The sequence below is a fragment of the Zootoca vivipara genome, chromosome 6, assembly GCF_963506605.1.
Source record: "Zootoca vivipara chromosome 6, rZooViv1.1, whole genome shotgun sequence".
Classification (NCBI taxonomy): Eukaryota; Metazoa; Chordata; class Lepidosauria; order Squamata; family Lacertidae; genus Zootoca; species Zootoca vivipara.
The window spans coordinates 83365841-83382989 of record NC_083281.1 but is presented as its reverse complement, the minus strand read 5'-3'; the positions used below and the strand labels follow the sequence as shown (position 1 = coordinate 83382989).

Below are 17149 nucleotides of genomic sequence, written 5' to 3'. Positions count from 1 at the left end.
TTCTCGCAATGAGGGAACCGCCAGAACGCCCTCAGCACTGGATCTCTGTGTCCGGGCTGAACGATGGGGGTGGAGACGCTCCTTCAGGTATACTGGGCCGAGGCCGTTTTGTTCTTTTGTTCTGTTGCATAGTGTTAGTGTAGGGATTTGTGTCAGCATCACACAGGTAGGTCCTTTGTTACAAACAAGCTGCACTGCAATCATCTGAATGCAAACCAACCAAGCTCTGGATCCCTTAATCTCTTGCAATGTCAATAAAAACAAACAGCAAACTGTGTAAATAAAGCATTGCAAAAACACACGGTTGCATGTAAAAATGTTACATTAATACAGAGTTACCAATATATAGAAGTCAACATCGGTTCATTTTCCTTCCGACACACCCTCCCTCTCAGAGTCTGTGTTTTCTCCCCAGGGTCCAAACAAACTCTCAGCTCACCCACAAAAGTCTCACAACCAAAAGAGTTCCTGGAAACAGTAAATGTCGCCTTAAGTCTCTCATTGTAGGATGGCTTTTTATGAGCAGGCCCATGTTACCTCCCTAGGGTGCTACAGCTGTGTCCCATTCAGCTGCCCTCTCCCCACTCAGTTCCAGGTACAACAGGTTTGTTGATTTTCCAAGGGGGTCCAGAGGATGGGGAAATGCCCCCCTTCCACTCACAGCTCTTCACCCTCTGTCCTCTCCTCCCACTCCTCTAGTTGAACGCCCAAATTCTTCTTTCTCCTTACAGCTCCCTGCCTATTTTTCACGCATACCCAAGGAACTATGGAAACTTCGAATCCCCCAGTTGCCAAACACAGGAAAAAGGTGAGTTCCGATACATTCTGGCTCCCCCAGTGAGATTCAAATCAAAATCAGCCACAAATAGAAGTTCTAAAGCTGGGCAAAGCAAACGGGGCTACAACTCCCCACTGTCCCTCTTCATTGGCCATGCTGGCTGGGACTGATGCAAGTTCGAGTCCAGCGACAACTGGAGGCCGCCATCTTAGACAGTCAGTGTGGTACAGTGGTGAGAGTGTCCAAGGAAGACCTGGGAGACTAAGGTTCAAATCCCCACTTGGCCATGAAGCTAAGAAGAAGAGACCACCCAAGCAGCCACTTATGCAGAGATGCAGCAGGTGGCCTCCTACCTTGATGGTGTCCCAGCTCCCAGGCACATTTAGTCCAGGGATGGGCAGCCTGTGGATTTCCATATGTTGTTGGACTACAAACTCCCATCATCCCTGACCGTTGGCTGGGCTGTTTTGGGCAGATGGAATTTGAAATCCAACCAGATCTGGAGAACTGGAAGCATGGTTTGTTTCTGCCTTTACAGTCGCCTCTGCTTCCTTGGGGACCCAGGTGGCGCTGTGGTTAAACCACTGAGCCTAGGGCTTGCTGATCAGAAGGTCGGCGGTTCGAATCCCTGTGATGGGGTGAGCTCCCGTTGCTCGGTCCCAGCTCCTGCCAACCTAGCAGTTCGAAAGCACGTCAAAATGCAAGTAGATAAATAGGAACCGCTACAGCGGGAAGGTAAACGGTGTTTCCATGTGCTGCTCTGGTTTGCCAGAAGCGGCTCTGTCATGCTGGCCACATGACCTGGAAGCTATACGCCGGCTCCCTCGACCAATAATGCGAGATGAGCGCGCAACCCCAGAGTCGGTCACGACTGGACCTAATGGTCAGGGGTCCCTTTACCTTTACCTTTACCTGCTTCCTTGCAGTTGGATTTATCCCTAATAGTTAGTTAGTTAGTTAGTTAGTTAGTTAGTTAGTTACCGCCCATCTAACTGGACGGCCATTCTGGGTGGCTTCCAACAAATTAAAAAGTGAGGCATCAAACATTAAAAACTTTCCTATAAAGGGACAGCCTTCAGATGTCTTCTAAAAGTCAGATAGTTTTTTCTTTCCTTGACATCTGATGGGAGGCATGACTACTGAGAAGTCCCTCTGTCTGGTTCCATGTAACCTCACTTTTCTCAGTGAGGGAACTGCCGGAAGGTCCTCGGAGCTGGACCTCAGCTGAATGATGGGGGTGGAGACTCGTCCTTCAGGTATGCAGGGCCAAAGCCATTCAGGGCTTTAAAGGTCAGCACCAACCCTTTGAATTGTGCTCAGAAACGTTTCCCAGGAAGGGGAGGGCTCTTCACCGATAGGGGAGGTGCTGGAGTCACCCCAATGGCTTGCGAAGTTGTGCTCAGGGTTACTGGTGCCGTGGGATGTAGCACTCACCTGAAACACACACACACCGGTCCTACAATTGCATGCAAATTGCTGCCTCCCAGCCTGTCCGGACTGTAGGTCCTGCTCACTGAATCAGGACAACTGTGCCTGCAAATTCTGCCTCCTAACATGGCCTGGGGATCGTGGCAGGCCACATTTGGCCACTGGCTGAGAGAGGCAGTGACGGGCCCAAGTTTGCCCCAGTAAACGTCAAAGCTGAGCAGGGGATTCAAATCCTGGTATCCCAAGACCTAGACCGATATGCTAACCACTACACCGCACTCTCTCTTGAGTGTCTGGCCATGCTTCATTTTATGGGTAGGGCTGGGTTTTCACTAGTAGGTGTCTCTAACACACATGCACAGTGTACAACCAGCAACACTGTCTACTGTTCTTTCCTATAGAGACTGACACCCGGACTTCTAATTGCTACAATGATTCCCTGCATTGGATCTTTGCAATTGGGATACACCTACTGGGTTGTCCTCAACCCAGAGACGGTAAGCCAGCCCTATCATATGTGGGACTACTTAGAATCATAGAACTGTAAGAGTTGGAAGGGAACCCCAAGAGTCATCTAGTCCAACCCCCTGCAATGCAGGGATCTACATAGGGCAGGAGTGGGTCAATGCATTTGCTTGGAAAAGCCGTAGCTCAGCAGCGGAGGATCTGCTTTGCATGCAGGAGTCTCCTGGTTCAAAACCCATAACAGCCCCAAGCAGGGCTGGGAAAGATCAGAACCTGAAACCTCAAAGAGCAGCTGCCAGTCAGTGCAGACACTACTAGGCTAGATGGGGGGGGGATGCTTCTGCTGGTTCTACCAGGGACTTAGGTGGTGTCATGGGCTGTTTGGACACAGAGGATTGGTGGAGGGCACCAGCTGGGGAGCCCCCAATGGAAGAAAGTGGTGGATGACAAAGAATGGTCAGAGGAAGAAGACTGGGAAAAGGAGGTATCAGAAGCTGAAGAGGTATGGTAGCATGGTTCAGTGAGCAGGGGGAGTCTGTGGGCCATAGCTCAGTACAGTGGAACCTCAGTTTATGAACACCTCGGTTTACGAATTTTCAGTTTATGAACGCCGCGGACCCATCTGGAACGGATTAATTCACTTTCCATTACTTTCAATGGGAAAGTTCGCTTCAGTTTATGAACGCTTCAGTTTAAGTACTCCGTGGACCGTCTGGAGCAGATTAATCTACTTTCCATTACTTTCAATGGGAAAGTTCGCTTCAATTTATGAACGTTTCAGTTTATGAACAGACTTCCGGAACCAATTGTGTTCATAAACCGAGGTACCACTGTATTAGAGGGCAAATGTTGCATGTGGGGTGGTCCCAGGGGCAATCCAAAGCATTTCTAGTAACTGGTTTTTTTCTGAGGGAGAGGGAACTCTGGCAGCAGGTGATGGCAAAGACCTCTGCTTCTCTGGGAAACTGCTGCCATTCAGAGTACAGTGGTGCCTTGGTTCTCAAACTTAATCCGTTCCAGAAGTCCGTTCCAAAACCGAAGCATTCCAAAACCATTAGAAAGTAATGCAAAATGGATTAATCGGTTCCAGACTTTTAAAAACAACCCCCAAAACAGCAATTTAACATGAATTTTGCTATCTCGTGAGACCATTGATCCATAGAATGAAAACAATAAACAATGCACTGCAGTCACACAATCAATCAATCAATCAGTAGCTGAACTGGGTTCCACACAGTCACAAAAACAAAACGAAAAGAGCTGCAAAAACAAAAATTCAAAATGAATAGCAAAAACAGACAAACCTCATCGTAACGCTCAAAACGGAAGTGTGGCACTCAAATCAGAAGCGTAACACTCAAAACAGAGCATGTTCGGCTTCCGAAAAAAAGTTCGCAAACTTGAACGCTTACATCCGGGTTTGCAATGTTTGGGTTCCAAGTTGTTTGAGTACCAAGGCGTTTGAGAACCAAGGTCCCACTGTAGGTGTTACTGAGCTGGATGAACAAATGTTCCTGGGTGGTATAAGTTAGTTTCCTGTGTCTCAGATCCTGTGTGCTCGTCCCACTCTCTTTCATCTGATGTCTCTCTTCCATCTTAGGTCTCACATATAATTTCCAACATAACGGATGAGACCACAAGGATGGACATCAGAATCAAAGAGCCTCCGAATGGCCAGGTGGCCTTTAATGCTATGATCTTCCCAATTGGAGGCCTCATTGGGTCGCTGATGCTCGGCACCATGGTGGATAACTGCGGCAGGTACAGAGAGAATAGGGTGATGGAGAACAGTAGGCACAGCAAGAGGTGTTGGGGGTGGGGACCCACATCCCCCACTGACCTCTAGTAAAGCTATGTGTTGGGTCATTGCCTTAGAAACCTGGGAAAACACAGCACAAAGCAATACGGAGAAATAAATAAACGCGGCTCACATGGCTCATATGCGGTTATATAGAACTTGTATAAAAGAAATATAGCCTTTACATAATATGTGCAATACCCAAAACCATGCTCAATATGGGACGTCTCAAAACCAAATTTCCATCCAAATGTTCCTTCATTCAATACAGAGAACAGAATCTCTGCAAATATACTTGTTGCTAAAGGATAATCCGCAGGCAGGATAGAATCATAGAACTATAGAGCTGGAAGGGACCCCAAGAGTCATCCAACCCCCAACCCCAACCCCATGCAGGAATATACATAGAGCAGGGTTGGGAAAGTTGTAGCTCAGCGGCAGAGAATCCGCTTTGCATGCAGGAGTTTCTTGCTCTCAATCACTCAAACCACAGTGGTAGTGCCCCAGCTGTGTGAAATCCCTTGTGGGGCTCAGAAGACAACAGAATCACGGGGTGAAAAATCTCTGTTTCAAACGTCTTCCTGTGGTCGGCCTGGAATGGAGTGATAAGACGGGAAAACCCCTGCTGAAGGAGATACATTGGCTCCATACACTTGCTCATTCTATAAGGGCTGATGGCACGTGGTGGAATACACATGTCCTATTTTTTACATTTTGTCTTTGGGAAGTTCTACTATATATAGTAATTGCTTAGAAACATAGGGAGCTGCCTCGGGCTGTTTCAGACTGTTGGTCCATCTGAATCAGCAGACAATCAGTATTGTCTACACTGACTGACAGCAGCACTTCAGGGCCTTGTGACAACTCCGCAGCTGCCCTCCCTCCTCTACTCTTTTTGTTGCTCGGGGCCTGCTCATTGGCATCTCCTCCTCACCCCCTTTTTGCTGTCTTTTCAGGAGACGTTCCTTGATGCTTAATAATGCTGTGGCTGCCGTCGCCTGTGGATTAATGGGTGGCTCCAATGCAGGGAAATTCCAGGACTTTGGCATTTTTGCTCGCTTCCTCGTCGGGGTATCTTCAGGTGGGGGAAAAAAGTGCCCCGCATGTAGTCTTTGAATTGCCTTTTAACAAAACCAAGCCAAACAAAAGCAGAAAGCTGCCTTGAACCCATGTCTGTGGGTGGAAGCTTTGGCTCCTGAACCCAGATGACTAGGCTGCTTATCAGCAGTAAAAAGTTAGGGAGCCGTGCACAAAGTTAATCCTACTCAGAGTAGACCCATTGAAAATAATAGGCATGACTAACTTAGGGCTGAGTTGGGTCCCATTTGCAATGTACGTTAAAAGCAGTATCATACCACTTTAAATCCCCAATAGGGGATTCTGTTTCAACTTTTAAATGCCTTCTGAGAATTTTTCTATTTTGCCAGATTTAGGCAGGCAATTAAGAATATATCTTTCCATAATAGTTAGTTGACAGTCTCAGATTTTAAAGTTTTAAGGTGTTGTTGTTATATAGTACGATTGCATCTGGCGCAGGGGTGATGTTCTGGGGATCACATTTGCACAAAAAAACATGTACTCAAACCACTCCCTTTGGAACCAGCCCCATGCATCCATCCTTACTTTCCAAGCAGGGCAGAGAGCTTTTGAGCCCTCCGCGTTGCTTACTGGTCTCTCTCTTGGGCTCTGGGATGCTGTCATCAGATCTCGTGGGACGGGTTCCCACAAATCTTGCAAGGGCACCCCAGAGCCTGGTAAACAAGACGGAGAGCTGAAAAGCTCTTTCTGCACTGGGAGAATCTGGTGCCAAAAGAGCTTTTAAGCTTTCCTGGGAGCTGTTTTGAGGGCGGTCTGCTCCCATCTCCTTTCCTTCTTTCCCCGCCATAATAATAATAATAGTAATAATAATAATAATAACAATAATTTATTATTATTTATACCCCTCTGGGCGGCTTCCAACACAATGTTAAAAACACGATAAAACATCAAACATTAAAAACTTCCCTAAACAGGGTTGCCTTCAGATGCCTTCTAAAAGTCAGATAGTTGTTTATTTCTTTGACATTTGATGGGAGGGCGTTCCACAGGGCGGGTGCCACTACAGAGAAGGCCCTCTGCGTGGTTCCCTGCAGGATAATTTTTTTCCCATTTGTCTCTCCAGCTTTGACCCGTGCAACTTCTCGTTTTCTTGCTGTGGATCATTTTTATTTATTTATTTTACTTCCCCCCCCCCTGTTTAGTGCTCCTACAAAAAAAAAAGGTGATGAAGTGATATAGGTGCAAAATTTGTGCGTGTCCCTGCTTGTTTGTGATGGTTCCAATCACAACTTTATTTTCTGTCTTTAATAATAAGTATTCAATAATACACATTGGAAGGATACCGTTTCCTTTTGCGTATGCCAAATGATTGGGAGGCATAATGGCAAAGGTTTGCTCAGAGCAAACCCACTGAAATTAACAGAGTTAGTTGTGTGCATTAGTCTGTTCACAGCAGGATTAATAGTGGTTGCAGCCGTATGCCACAAATGATGATGTAACGCCATGGAAGAGGTCCCTCTGCCAATTGTGCCTGTGACCCTTTGATTATCATTTAACCAGGCTTGTTTTCCACTATGATCCCGTTATATGTTGGCGAACTCGCCCCCGTAAGCCTGAGGGGGGCCTTCACGATTATGTACATACTGTTCTTCACCGTGGGTATCCTCTTGGCTCAGATCCTCAGCAATCCCAACATCCTTGGGAACAAGAAACGTAAGTTGGAGAAAAGAGGTCGGGGTCAGGGATGCGGGTGACGCTGTGGTCTAAACCAGTGCTCCCCAACCTTTTTTTATCGCCGCGGACCAGTCAACGTTTGATAATTTTACCGCGGCCCACTGAGGAGGGGACGTTGATTGTTTATATTTTATTTAGATTGTTTTGATTTAATAATTTTAATTTAATTGTATTTAAACATACCTTCAAAATAAAATACGGTTACACCAAAAAATGAATATAAAGTGATTTAACATTTTAACTCACTAGAACGCTAAATGAATGAGAACCCTGAGCTTGTTTCTTTGCAACGAGATGGTTCCATCTGGGGGTAATAGGAGACAGTGACACCCGAAGTGTGTTGCTTATGTCCCGTTTATTCCGTTGTTTTGTTTTGGTTGCTGTCAATGCAGAAAACCCCGCTTCACACAGGTAGGTTGTCGGAAATGGCAATAGGGATTTAAGTGTTGGGGTAGCCTATCTCCGCCCCGGGATAGAGCAAGCGGCGGGTGGGAAGAGGCTGTGCCTCCCCTCCGGGGCTGCCTTCCTTCCTTCCTTCCTTCCTTCCTTCCTTCCTTCCTTCCTTCCTTCCTTCCTTCCTTCCTTCCTTCCTTCCTTCCTTCCTTCCGTGAGTTCCTCCAGTTTAAAGCAAGCAAAGCGAGAGCATGGCTCAGCCCCGGATAAGCTGTCGCTTTTGCCCCCATCCCACCCACCTCTGTCCACCATAGAAACTGCCCACCCTGAAACTACCCACCCCTGAAAACTTCCCAGAATCTGCCCCCTTTCCCCCTTAATTCCTCCCTCAATATGCACCCTCCCCTGAGCCCTCCCTGTAAGAGACTCAAGTATATACGGTAATTTAATTTAATGTTCCTTGGGCGGCCCGGTACCATTTGATTCACGGACCGGTACCGGTCCATGGTCCGGTGGTTAAGGACCCCTGGTCTAAAACACTGAGCCAATTGGACTTGCCAATCAGAAGGTTGGCGATTCGAATCTGTGCGATGGGGTGAGCTCCCTTTGCTCTGTCCCAGCTTCTGCCAACCTGGCAGTTTGAAAGTATGCCAGTGCAAGTAGATAAGTAGGTACCACTGTGTCGGGAAGGTAAACGGCATTTCTGTGCGCTCTGGCTTTCATCACGGTGTTCCGATGCGCCAGAAGCGGTTTAGTCATGCTGGCCACATGACCCAGAAAGCTGTCTGTGGACAAACGCTGGCTCCCTCGGCCTGAAAGCGAGATGAGTGCCGCAACCCCATAGTCGCCTTGGACTGGGCTTAACCGTCCAGGGGTCCTTTACCTTTTACATCCTTTCACATGTAGGCAAACTAGGCATGGCATCCCACTTCATAATTAAGATGAGCCAATTTTAAACATCTTTTAAATCTCACCATGTATCATTTCTCCTAATACCCTTGCTTTCTTGCAAGTCCACCGCATATAGATATATAAAATCCATCTACATTCTTTACACTTTCAGCAATTGTTAGGAACCTTCTTATATATTTTAGATAATTTGTTAAAATGAGTATACCAAAAAAGAAGCCAGAAGCATTTTTCTGCGAGGGGCATAAATCCCAAAAGAAAATGTTAAAGTTGTTTATGTATGTAACAACAACAGCTTTATGTGCAGAAATGGAAGGAAGGAAGAAGTTCCCAGCAAAGAAGAATGAATAAGTGAGATAATGGACTATGCAGAACTGGCAAAATTAACAGCAAAACTAAGAGAATCTCACGATGATTGTTTTATGGAAGTATGGTGAACTCACGAGCGGGATGTAGGCTATGAGCAACAGAAGTAATTAGATTATAATATAGAAGATAGGGTGCAGCAAAAGTGGAGAAACCACAACTCGATGGGAAGTGGGTTGGGAAGTAAAAAAAATAATAAGAGAAAAGATGAAATTTTGTTTTGATTGTATATGTTTAAAATGTTGAAACTTAATAAAACGTAATTGGGGGGGGGGACCCATAACAAGAGCCTTCTGGAGCAGGCCAGTTGCCACCGATAGCCCTTTCCTCCACGAGCTTATCCCATGCTCTTTAAAAGCCATCTAAGTTGGTTGCATAGCTGTCAAGCTTTCCCTTTTCTCGTGAGGAAGCCTATTCAGCATAAGGCAATTTCCCTTAAAAAAGGGAGAACTTGATAGCTATATTTGGTGGCCACCCTGGGCTCTTGCGGGAGTGAGCTCCACAGTTCAGCTCTGTTGCTGCATGAAGCATCCCCTTCTTTACTCTGCCCTGAATCTTCCAGCATTCAGTTTTGTGAGATGTGTCTTGGTCCTAGCGTTAGGAGAGGGGGGGGGAAAGTGCTCCCCTCTCCCCTGCCTCCACTCTATGCTTCACTTTGTGAACGTACCTTGCCGCGACTTATTCACCTGTCTCGTTTTCTTAGATCTGCCAGTGATGCTGGGCCTGACCGGGATAGTTGCTTTCTTCAACATCCCGCTCCTGTTCCTGTGCCCTGACAGTCCTCGTTACCTGTTGATTCAGAAGAACAACGAAGAAAAAGCGAGGAGAGGTAGGCTGGCCTTGTAGCTTTGTATGCAAGAGGCCCCCAGGCCCAATCCCTGGTTCCCAGTGGCAGAGCTTCATGCTCCGGCACCGGGGGCGGAGAGCAGGCGGGGGTGTGGTGCACGTCCTGGGGGCGTGGTGCCCAGCGCTGGGGGGGCAGCCCCAATGGCACCCCACCAGGATCGTGGTGCCAGGGGCGGTGCGCTCCCCCTGCCCTCCTCTTCCTCCGCCAGTGCTGATGTCTCCAGGTAAGGCTGCGAGGAGGTGGGAAGTGATATCGGGATTGACAGGGAGGCGTTTGCACCTCCCGCCCGTCAAAGCTTGCTTGGGCTGTGACTGATGTCAGACCCTCCAAGTGTCCTTATTTTCCAGTCCCTGGGTTACAGAAGCCTGGGACTGGAAACTGACTGGTTTCTGATTTGATCCTGGAATGTCCCACTTTCTCATAGGACGTCCCTATTTATCGTCAGATAAATATTGGAGGGTATGGTAGGGTGTCCCTATTTTCATCGGAGAAATGTTGGAAGGTTATGGAGTCACACAACCCTCGAGCGAAGGAGATAAGTAGCTATACAACCTTTAGAAGACACCTGAAGGCAGTTTTATTACCGTATGTTTTTATCTATGTCGGAAGTCTCCCAGAGCAGCTGGGACAACCCAGTCAGATGGGTGGGGTATAAATAATAAAAGTATTATTATGGAAGAAGGTGTCTCTATTTTCATCGGAGAAATGTTGGAGGGTATGTGATGTTTAAGCCCTAGTCTGGACTGTGCGTAGTGCTTGAACATTCTTTCTTCCTCAGATATTCTCTCTTTCTTTCTCTCCCCCCTCCCCCCTCTCCCTCACCACCCAGCCTTGAGAATGCTCAGGAACAAGGTTGACGTGGAAAATGAGATCGAGGAGCTCCAAAAGGAGGCGAAGTATGAGATACACGAAAAGAGCATGACGATATATTCGCTTCTAAAAAACCATAGTCTCCGTCGCCAAGTCATCACCGTCGTCATCTTGCTGGGGGGCCAGCAATTTTCCGGCATAATTGGGGTGAGGAAGCCAACATTCCAAGTGGCTCAGGAGCTGTGAGAGAAGAAGGGATGAGGAACCTTTCTCTGCCGGGAGGGGGCATGTTCCCTTCCCAGAAAGTGCCCAAGGGTCACATGATGTTGGTGAAACTCTTTGGCTCCTGTAATGTGGGGAGAGGGAGACCCCCTATTTTTTTCAACTGGTGAATGAAGGAAGGAAAGGGCTAAGGAAAGGAAGACCAGAAGGAAAGAGGACTGAGGCTTTTACGTCCTTCAGCAGTGAAATGATATAGTAAAGCTGGACCCACAGTTGTGGCCAAAATTGGCAAATTTCAGGGAAGCCAGATAATCTCCAGGGGAGAAGTGATATTCTTTAATGGTTCATAATGGATATATTTCTCAAAGCTCCTCTCGAACCATTGAGGAATTTCACTTATGTTTGTCAGAAAAACATCCTCTGAGAAGTTTTGCTCTACAATCAGCATTCAGAGGCTGTAACACCAGGTTGCTGATTCGTGTGTGTGTGTGTGCACCCACTTCCACACAAGGAATTCCAGAACATTCTCCCAGGTGAAGCAGGTGGGGAACTGAATCCAGCAATTTTGACACCCCCAGCTCTCGCAGGCCAAGTTTGACAGGGTGGGGGCAATTGCCTCATGTCACGTGAGGCAACCCTGTGTTGCCGTTTGTAGCCAGGCATTTTAACTGAATTCCGGTTTTGTCGTTTTAACCGATTTTTATTTTGTTACCATGTACACCTCTGAGGAAAGGATGAAATTAAATGTGAGTGTATTGCCTAGAATAGAATGCATAAATACATATCCTCCTTCATTGGAGGCATTGAAACAGAGCTTGAATGGCCACTTGCCATGGGTTTGTTAGCCGCGATTCCTCCAATTCTTTGGCTTTATGATTCTAAAATACATTAAAGGCAACTCTCGTCAGCGAAGGGTTGTTTGGGGTGGTTTCTATTTGATTTCATTTTGCTTTTTCCTCTTTCCGGAAAATTCCCGGTAGCCGGCAGCTTCTTCCCCAGCTGATGTCTTTGTTTGCTGTGATCTGCTTGCAGTGCTACTTCTACTTAGAGAAAATCTACAGGTCGCTTCTAAGCGAAGAGAGCCATATATTTTATATGAATTTGAGTGTGACGTCTTGGCTCTTGGTCGTGGCCTCCATAATGGTAAGCCATCCCCTCCCTCTCTCCTTCCCTTTCAAATCTGCAAACTCAATCCCAGAGAGACCTGCATTTGGCCTATAGTTTCCCCACCCTACCACTTAAAGAGAGCGAGGTTACACGATGTTTTGGCTACAACTCCCATGGTCCCTAGCTAACAGGACCAGTGGTCAGGGATGATGGGAATTGTAGTCCAAAACATCTGGAGGGCCGAAGTTTGGGGATGCTTGGTCAAGCAGTATGTAAATTTTCTTAAATAAACTATAAACACTTGTAAGAAATCGATCTCTTAGCATGGCAGCACCTATGCTACTGACGTTTTCTCTCGATTTTAGTAATATTTTGGATTGTTTTTTTTTAAAAAAACATGTTTTATTGATAATTTTTAATATTTCCTGGGAACTAAGAGGCTTCATGACAATCAAGTAGGATATAATTTTTGTTAAATGAATACACACAGGTATTTGCATGCATTTAGGAAGTTTGTCTTGAGGAAGACTGCCCAGTTCCTTACTTGTTTGGAGAGAGGGAGTGGGGAGATTTTTGGATTTAAAATGTTCCCATATTGTCAGCTCGTTATGCGAACACTAGCCTAATGAATGATTTCCTGGGAATGCCTTACGTCCAGTAAGCAGGACCTGCGTGTAAAATCAATAAAACAGCTGTAGCTCTGCAACACGAAGCTGTTGGCATGTGATCAAAGGCTTCCTTTCTCTCTCACCCCCCCCCCCCCGCCTTCATATTCCCTAGATATGTTTAGTTGACTATGTGGGGCGGAGGTTTCTCCTACTTCTGGGATTTCTGATCTGTAGCGTTGCCTGTGTCCTGCTAACCTTGACCCTCGAACTTCAGGTGAGTAAATCGTGACGGGCAGAATGCGGAGCTGAACGTCGCTCATTAAAATTAGCTATTCTGCTTTGTTTAGGCCATTATTATAATTCTAAATATTATTATTGTGGTGGTGGTGATGATGATGATGATGATAATAATAATAATACGCATTCTAACCTGACCTTCACTATAAACAACTCAGGCCCTCAATACCTGAGAGACCTCTTCCTTCCCAGAATCCTCTTGGATTCTGAGATTTCAGAAGCGCTCTTGATAGTTCCTCCACCCTCAGAGCTGCAGGGTGGTGGTAGCGGCGGCCGAGGAGAGAGCTTTCTCTACGGTGGCCCCTAAGTTGCGTGTGGAGACCCTTTAACCTAGGCCTAGAAATAAATTTAGTAGAAATTGGAGTTCTTGGTAAAGTCCAGAAATAAACAGTAAATTGCAAGAACTCAGGCCAGAAGAAAAATGTATTTCAAATATATCTTCACAAGGTTTTCTTTGTGTGATGAAGAGTTCAAACAGGAATCAATCCCATGATGAGTTCAAATATTTGAACTCTTCATCACACAAATAAAACCTTGTGAAGATATATTTGAAATACATTTTTCTTCTGGCCTGAGTTCTTGCAATTTACATGCTTCTTCTTCTTCTTTGGCGTTCACTCACAGCCGAATAAGATGAACACGTTTTTAACAGAGAGTCTGTAAGTGACTGTGGAGGCCAATTCTGGGTCCGCACATCCTTCCACAAGTGGGGACATAGGTTTCCGGGTGGGAGTTGATCATGCACAGCTTCACAAAGTAAGGTTTGCTGGAAATACAGCTGGTCCCCCTAGAAAACAAGAGATATCGATGCTGATCACATTTTTACTTTTATAAACTTGTTATATAATTCCTGTTATACCATAAGTGTGGATTGTGTTACTGATGTCTCTGACCCCTCTCTTTATCTCTGCTTTGAGGTTTCATGCCTGTTTTCCATGATGATTTTGTACTAAGTTTGATTTTATTTTCATTATTGCATTTATATGCCACCTTTTTTCTTCAAGGAGTTCCTGCTTCTTCCTCCCTCCTTATAGACTAGGTTTGAGAGGCAGTGACTTTGTCCAAGTTCACCCAGCAAGCTTCATGGTCAATTGGGGGATTTGAACCCTGGTCTCCCAGGTCCTAAGGATGACACTCTAACCCATGCATCCCCAAACTTTGGCCCTCCAGATGTTTTGGACTACAATTCCCATCATCCCTGACCACTGGTCCTGTTAGCTAGGGATCATGGGAGTTGTAGGCCAAAACATCTGGAGGGCCAAAGTTTGGGGATGCCTGCTCTAACCACTAAACCACACTGGCACTCTGATTTTGCATTTTAATAAAATTGTGGCTGTGTTGGCTGCCCTGGGATCCTCTGAGAGAAGAGCAGGATATCAATTCAATAAATAATAAGGTCCCAGCTATGGATGCGGGAGAAAACTCCATTCAGTTTGCTTTCAAGGGGAAATCTAACCAATCTGTGCTTTCCATAGCAATTCACAAATGGAGGCAAAATTCACCCTGCAAAGGAGTTCAAAGAATGTACTCAGAGACATGTATATGGGAAGTTATGTGTGTGTACAAAGATTCCTATATTGTCCAAGTCAAAGGGTATGGTGATTCCCCACCCCTGCTTTAAAACGAGAGGCAACCGCGCTCATGCACAACTCTCTTTCTCCAACAGATCATGGAGTCACGGGTTATTTACTTAAGCGCTGTTTTCATCATTGCCATGCTCACTGGATACATGCTTGGGCCAGGTAAGTGCTCAAGCGACACACAAAACTTATTTGAGGTGGGTGAAGAACACGGGCCTTTTCTGCGGCGGTTCCCCAGGGCCAGGGCGGGAGAGTGCTAGAGCCCTGTCTAGTCATGTTGTATGGGATCAATTCCAATCTGTTACCTCCGAGGATGTGGACAGGCTGCTTGGACGAGTGAAACCGACCACCTGTCTCCTTGATCCTTGCCCATCCTGGCTAATAAAAGCGAGCCGGGAAGGGCTGGGCGATGGGCTCCGCAGGGTGACGAATGCTTCCCTCTACGAGGGAGCCTCCCCAGACCCACTGAAAGAGGCGGTCATTAAACCGCTTCTTAAAAAAACCACATAACACCGGTCCTGAGAGATCTACACTGGCTCCCAGTACGTTTCCGAGCACAATTCAAAGTGTTGGTACTGACCTTTAAAGCCCTAAACAGCCTCGGTCCTGTATACCTGAAGGAGCGTCTCCACCCCCACCATTCAGCCCGGACACTGAGATTCAGCACCGAGGGCCTTCTGGCGGTTCCCTCATTGCGAGAAGTGAGGTTACAGGGAACCAGACAGAGGGCCTTCTCGGTAGTGGCACCCGTCCTGTGGAACGCCCTCCCAGCAGATGTCAAGGCAATAAGTAACTATTTTACTTTTAGAAGACAACTGAAGGCGGCCCTCTGTTTTTAATGTTTAATGCTGTACTGTTCTAATATTCGGTTGGAAGCCGCCCAGAGTGGCTGGGGAAACCCAGCCAGATGGGCGGGGTATAAATAATGATGATAATAATAATAATAATAATAATAATAATAATTACTATTATTATTATTATTCCCCATTTGTGGAATGCTCTCCCCGGGGAGACTCACCTGGTGCCTTCATTACATATCTTTAGGTGCCAAGCAAAAACGTCTCTCTTCGATCAGGCCTTTGGCTGATTAAACAACCTATGGCCTTTTAAATGTGGGTTTTTTTGGGGGGGAGGGGAGTTATAAGTTTGTTTTTGTTTTATTAGTGTTTTGCGTTCTCATGTTGCATTTTTGTGTTGTGACCTTTGGATGAAGGGTGGTATGGAAATTTAATTAATTAAGATGGAAAAGACATAGATCCAGCACTCGAAGGGAGTTATAGCTCCAAATATCTGGAGGGCCCTATCTGTACTGTACGTTGAAAGGAGTTTTGTATCACTTTAAACAGTCATGGCTTCCCCCCCCCCACCAACGAATTCTGGGAACTGTGGAGTGGTTAGGAGACCCCCTGTCCCCTTTGCAGAGCCACAATTCCCAGAGTTCCCTAGGAAGAGGGTGTGACTGTTAAATCACTCTGGGAGGAGGGAGCCAAATTCAACATCTACTTTGTTCTGCCCTCCCAGCTATAATCACCTACTTGGTCACTCTCGAGATCTTCCTCCAGTCATCGCGGGCCACAGCCTTCACGTTGGGCGGAATAGTGAACTGGGTCACCCGCTGTATTGCTGCGGTGATCATCCTTAGGCTAGAGGTGAGTGGTTCTGCCAGGGCCCTTTTAGCGAGAAATAAAAGGGGCGGGGCGCGTGTTTTGGGGGCGGGGTGGGCAGCCGTGATGGCACCCCTGGGATTGCGCCGCTTGGGGTGGCCCGCCCCACCGCCCCTATCTTCCTACGCCCCTGCCTACACCCCGCAGGGCAGGACAACAAGCCACTGCAATTGGTAGGCCAGGTGAAGTTCCTGAACTGAGGACTCTGGCTGTTCTGCTTTTGCGTACTCAACGAAACAGCCATTCCTGGAGGTCCTGGATCGGCATCCGGACACCGTGCAGGCGCCATTAAATGGAAACTGAACCCTGGAAGGACAAAATCCCTATGGGTGGGCGCTTCCACAGTCCGGGTGTCAGGTCCACGTGTCTGTTCTGGGTGGGGTGGCACCCACCGTGAAAGCGGAGGTCAGCAGCCTTTCCCATCCCGAGGGCCGCATTTCCTTCTGGGGGCCACATGAGATGGGCAGGGCCAGCGGCACAAGGAGGGGGGGTGGGAAGCAACACATGCAGATTTCCTCTTTGCACGCTTGGTTACAACTCACAAACTGTGGCGGAAATGACCGGAGCTGAAATGGAGACTGGAAAAATGAGGAGCCCACCGGGACACGTTGGTCAACCCCTGCTTACCTCCCCCTGTTCCCTCCCCCTTTTGTCTTTCCAACTCCAGCCGCTCACTGGGCCTTACAATCTCCTGATCCTTTGGCCTCTCTGCATGGTGACCTTTATTTATATTTCCGCGGTGGTTCCGGAAACTGCAGGCATGACCTTTCTTGAAATCCGCCAGTCCATGGAATTCCAAGCCAATGAGGATAAGGAACAGAGAGATAGAGAGTCAGATAGTTAGAAACTCAGAAGGCATCGGTGCTGTGCTTAATTGTTATTTTTTAAGATACAACCGTCCAAAGGGATCCCCTTCATGCTGCCCCTCAGTCGTCTCAGCTCTGTTAACACGTACGGCCGTTTTCCTTTCAGTCCGGAAGAGCAACCCAGGATGTTTTCCCCTTCCCTGTGTGCACTTTTCTATTGTTCTACCACAAATGTTGTTTCTTTATTAAATTACGAATGGCGAGCACAATCGGTCCAGAGCCAAATGTGTGAAATGACT

At 46.9% G+C, this 17149-nt stretch overlaps 1 protein-coding gene across 2 annotated transcripts; it reads left to right on the top strand.

Moving 5' to 3' along the window:
* The first annotated feature begins 52 nt into the window (after window positions 1-52).
* LOC132591107 (solute carrier family 2, facilitated glucose transporter member 5-like) lies at window positions 53-17149 on the top strand. 2 transcript variants are annotated; one of them, XM_060276225.1, is made up of 10 exons: window positions 53-2703; window positions 4272-4432; window positions 5426-7220; window positions 9613-9738; window positions 10586-10773; window positions 11821-11931; window positions 12676-12777; window positions 14467-14542; window positions 15902-16029; window positions 16712-17149. In XM_060276225.1, the coding sequence occupies exons 3-10, from the start codon at window positions 7082-7084 to the stop codon at window positions 16886-16888; spliced, it is 1047 nt and encodes a 348-aa protein (XP_060132208.1). In that variant the 5' UTR covers window positions 53-2703; window positions 4272-4432; window positions 5426-7081; the 3' UTR covers window positions 16889-17149. The 2 variants fall into 2 exon arrangements, with proteins under 2 accessions (XP_060132208.1, XP_060132207.1); XM_060276224.1 differs by lacking the exons at window positions 53-2703; window positions 4272-4432; window positions 5426-7220 and having other exon boundaries at window positions 7978-9738.

Excerpts from the sequence above, each read along its gene's own strand:
- LOC132591107 (XM_060276224.1), top strand. The coding sequence starts at position 9,432 with ATGAAGCATCCCCTTCTTTACTCTGCCCTGAATCTTCCAGCATTCAGT. Across the intron at positions 9,739-10,585 it reads CGAAGAAAAAGCGAGGAGAG|CCTTGAGAATGCTCAGGAAC; the intron begins GTAGGCTGGCCT and ends CTCACCACCCAG. Across the intron at positions 16,030-16,711 it reads TGATCATCCTTAGGCTAGAG|CCGCTCACTGGGCCTTACAA; the intron begins GTGAGTGGTTCT and ends TTCCAACTCCAG.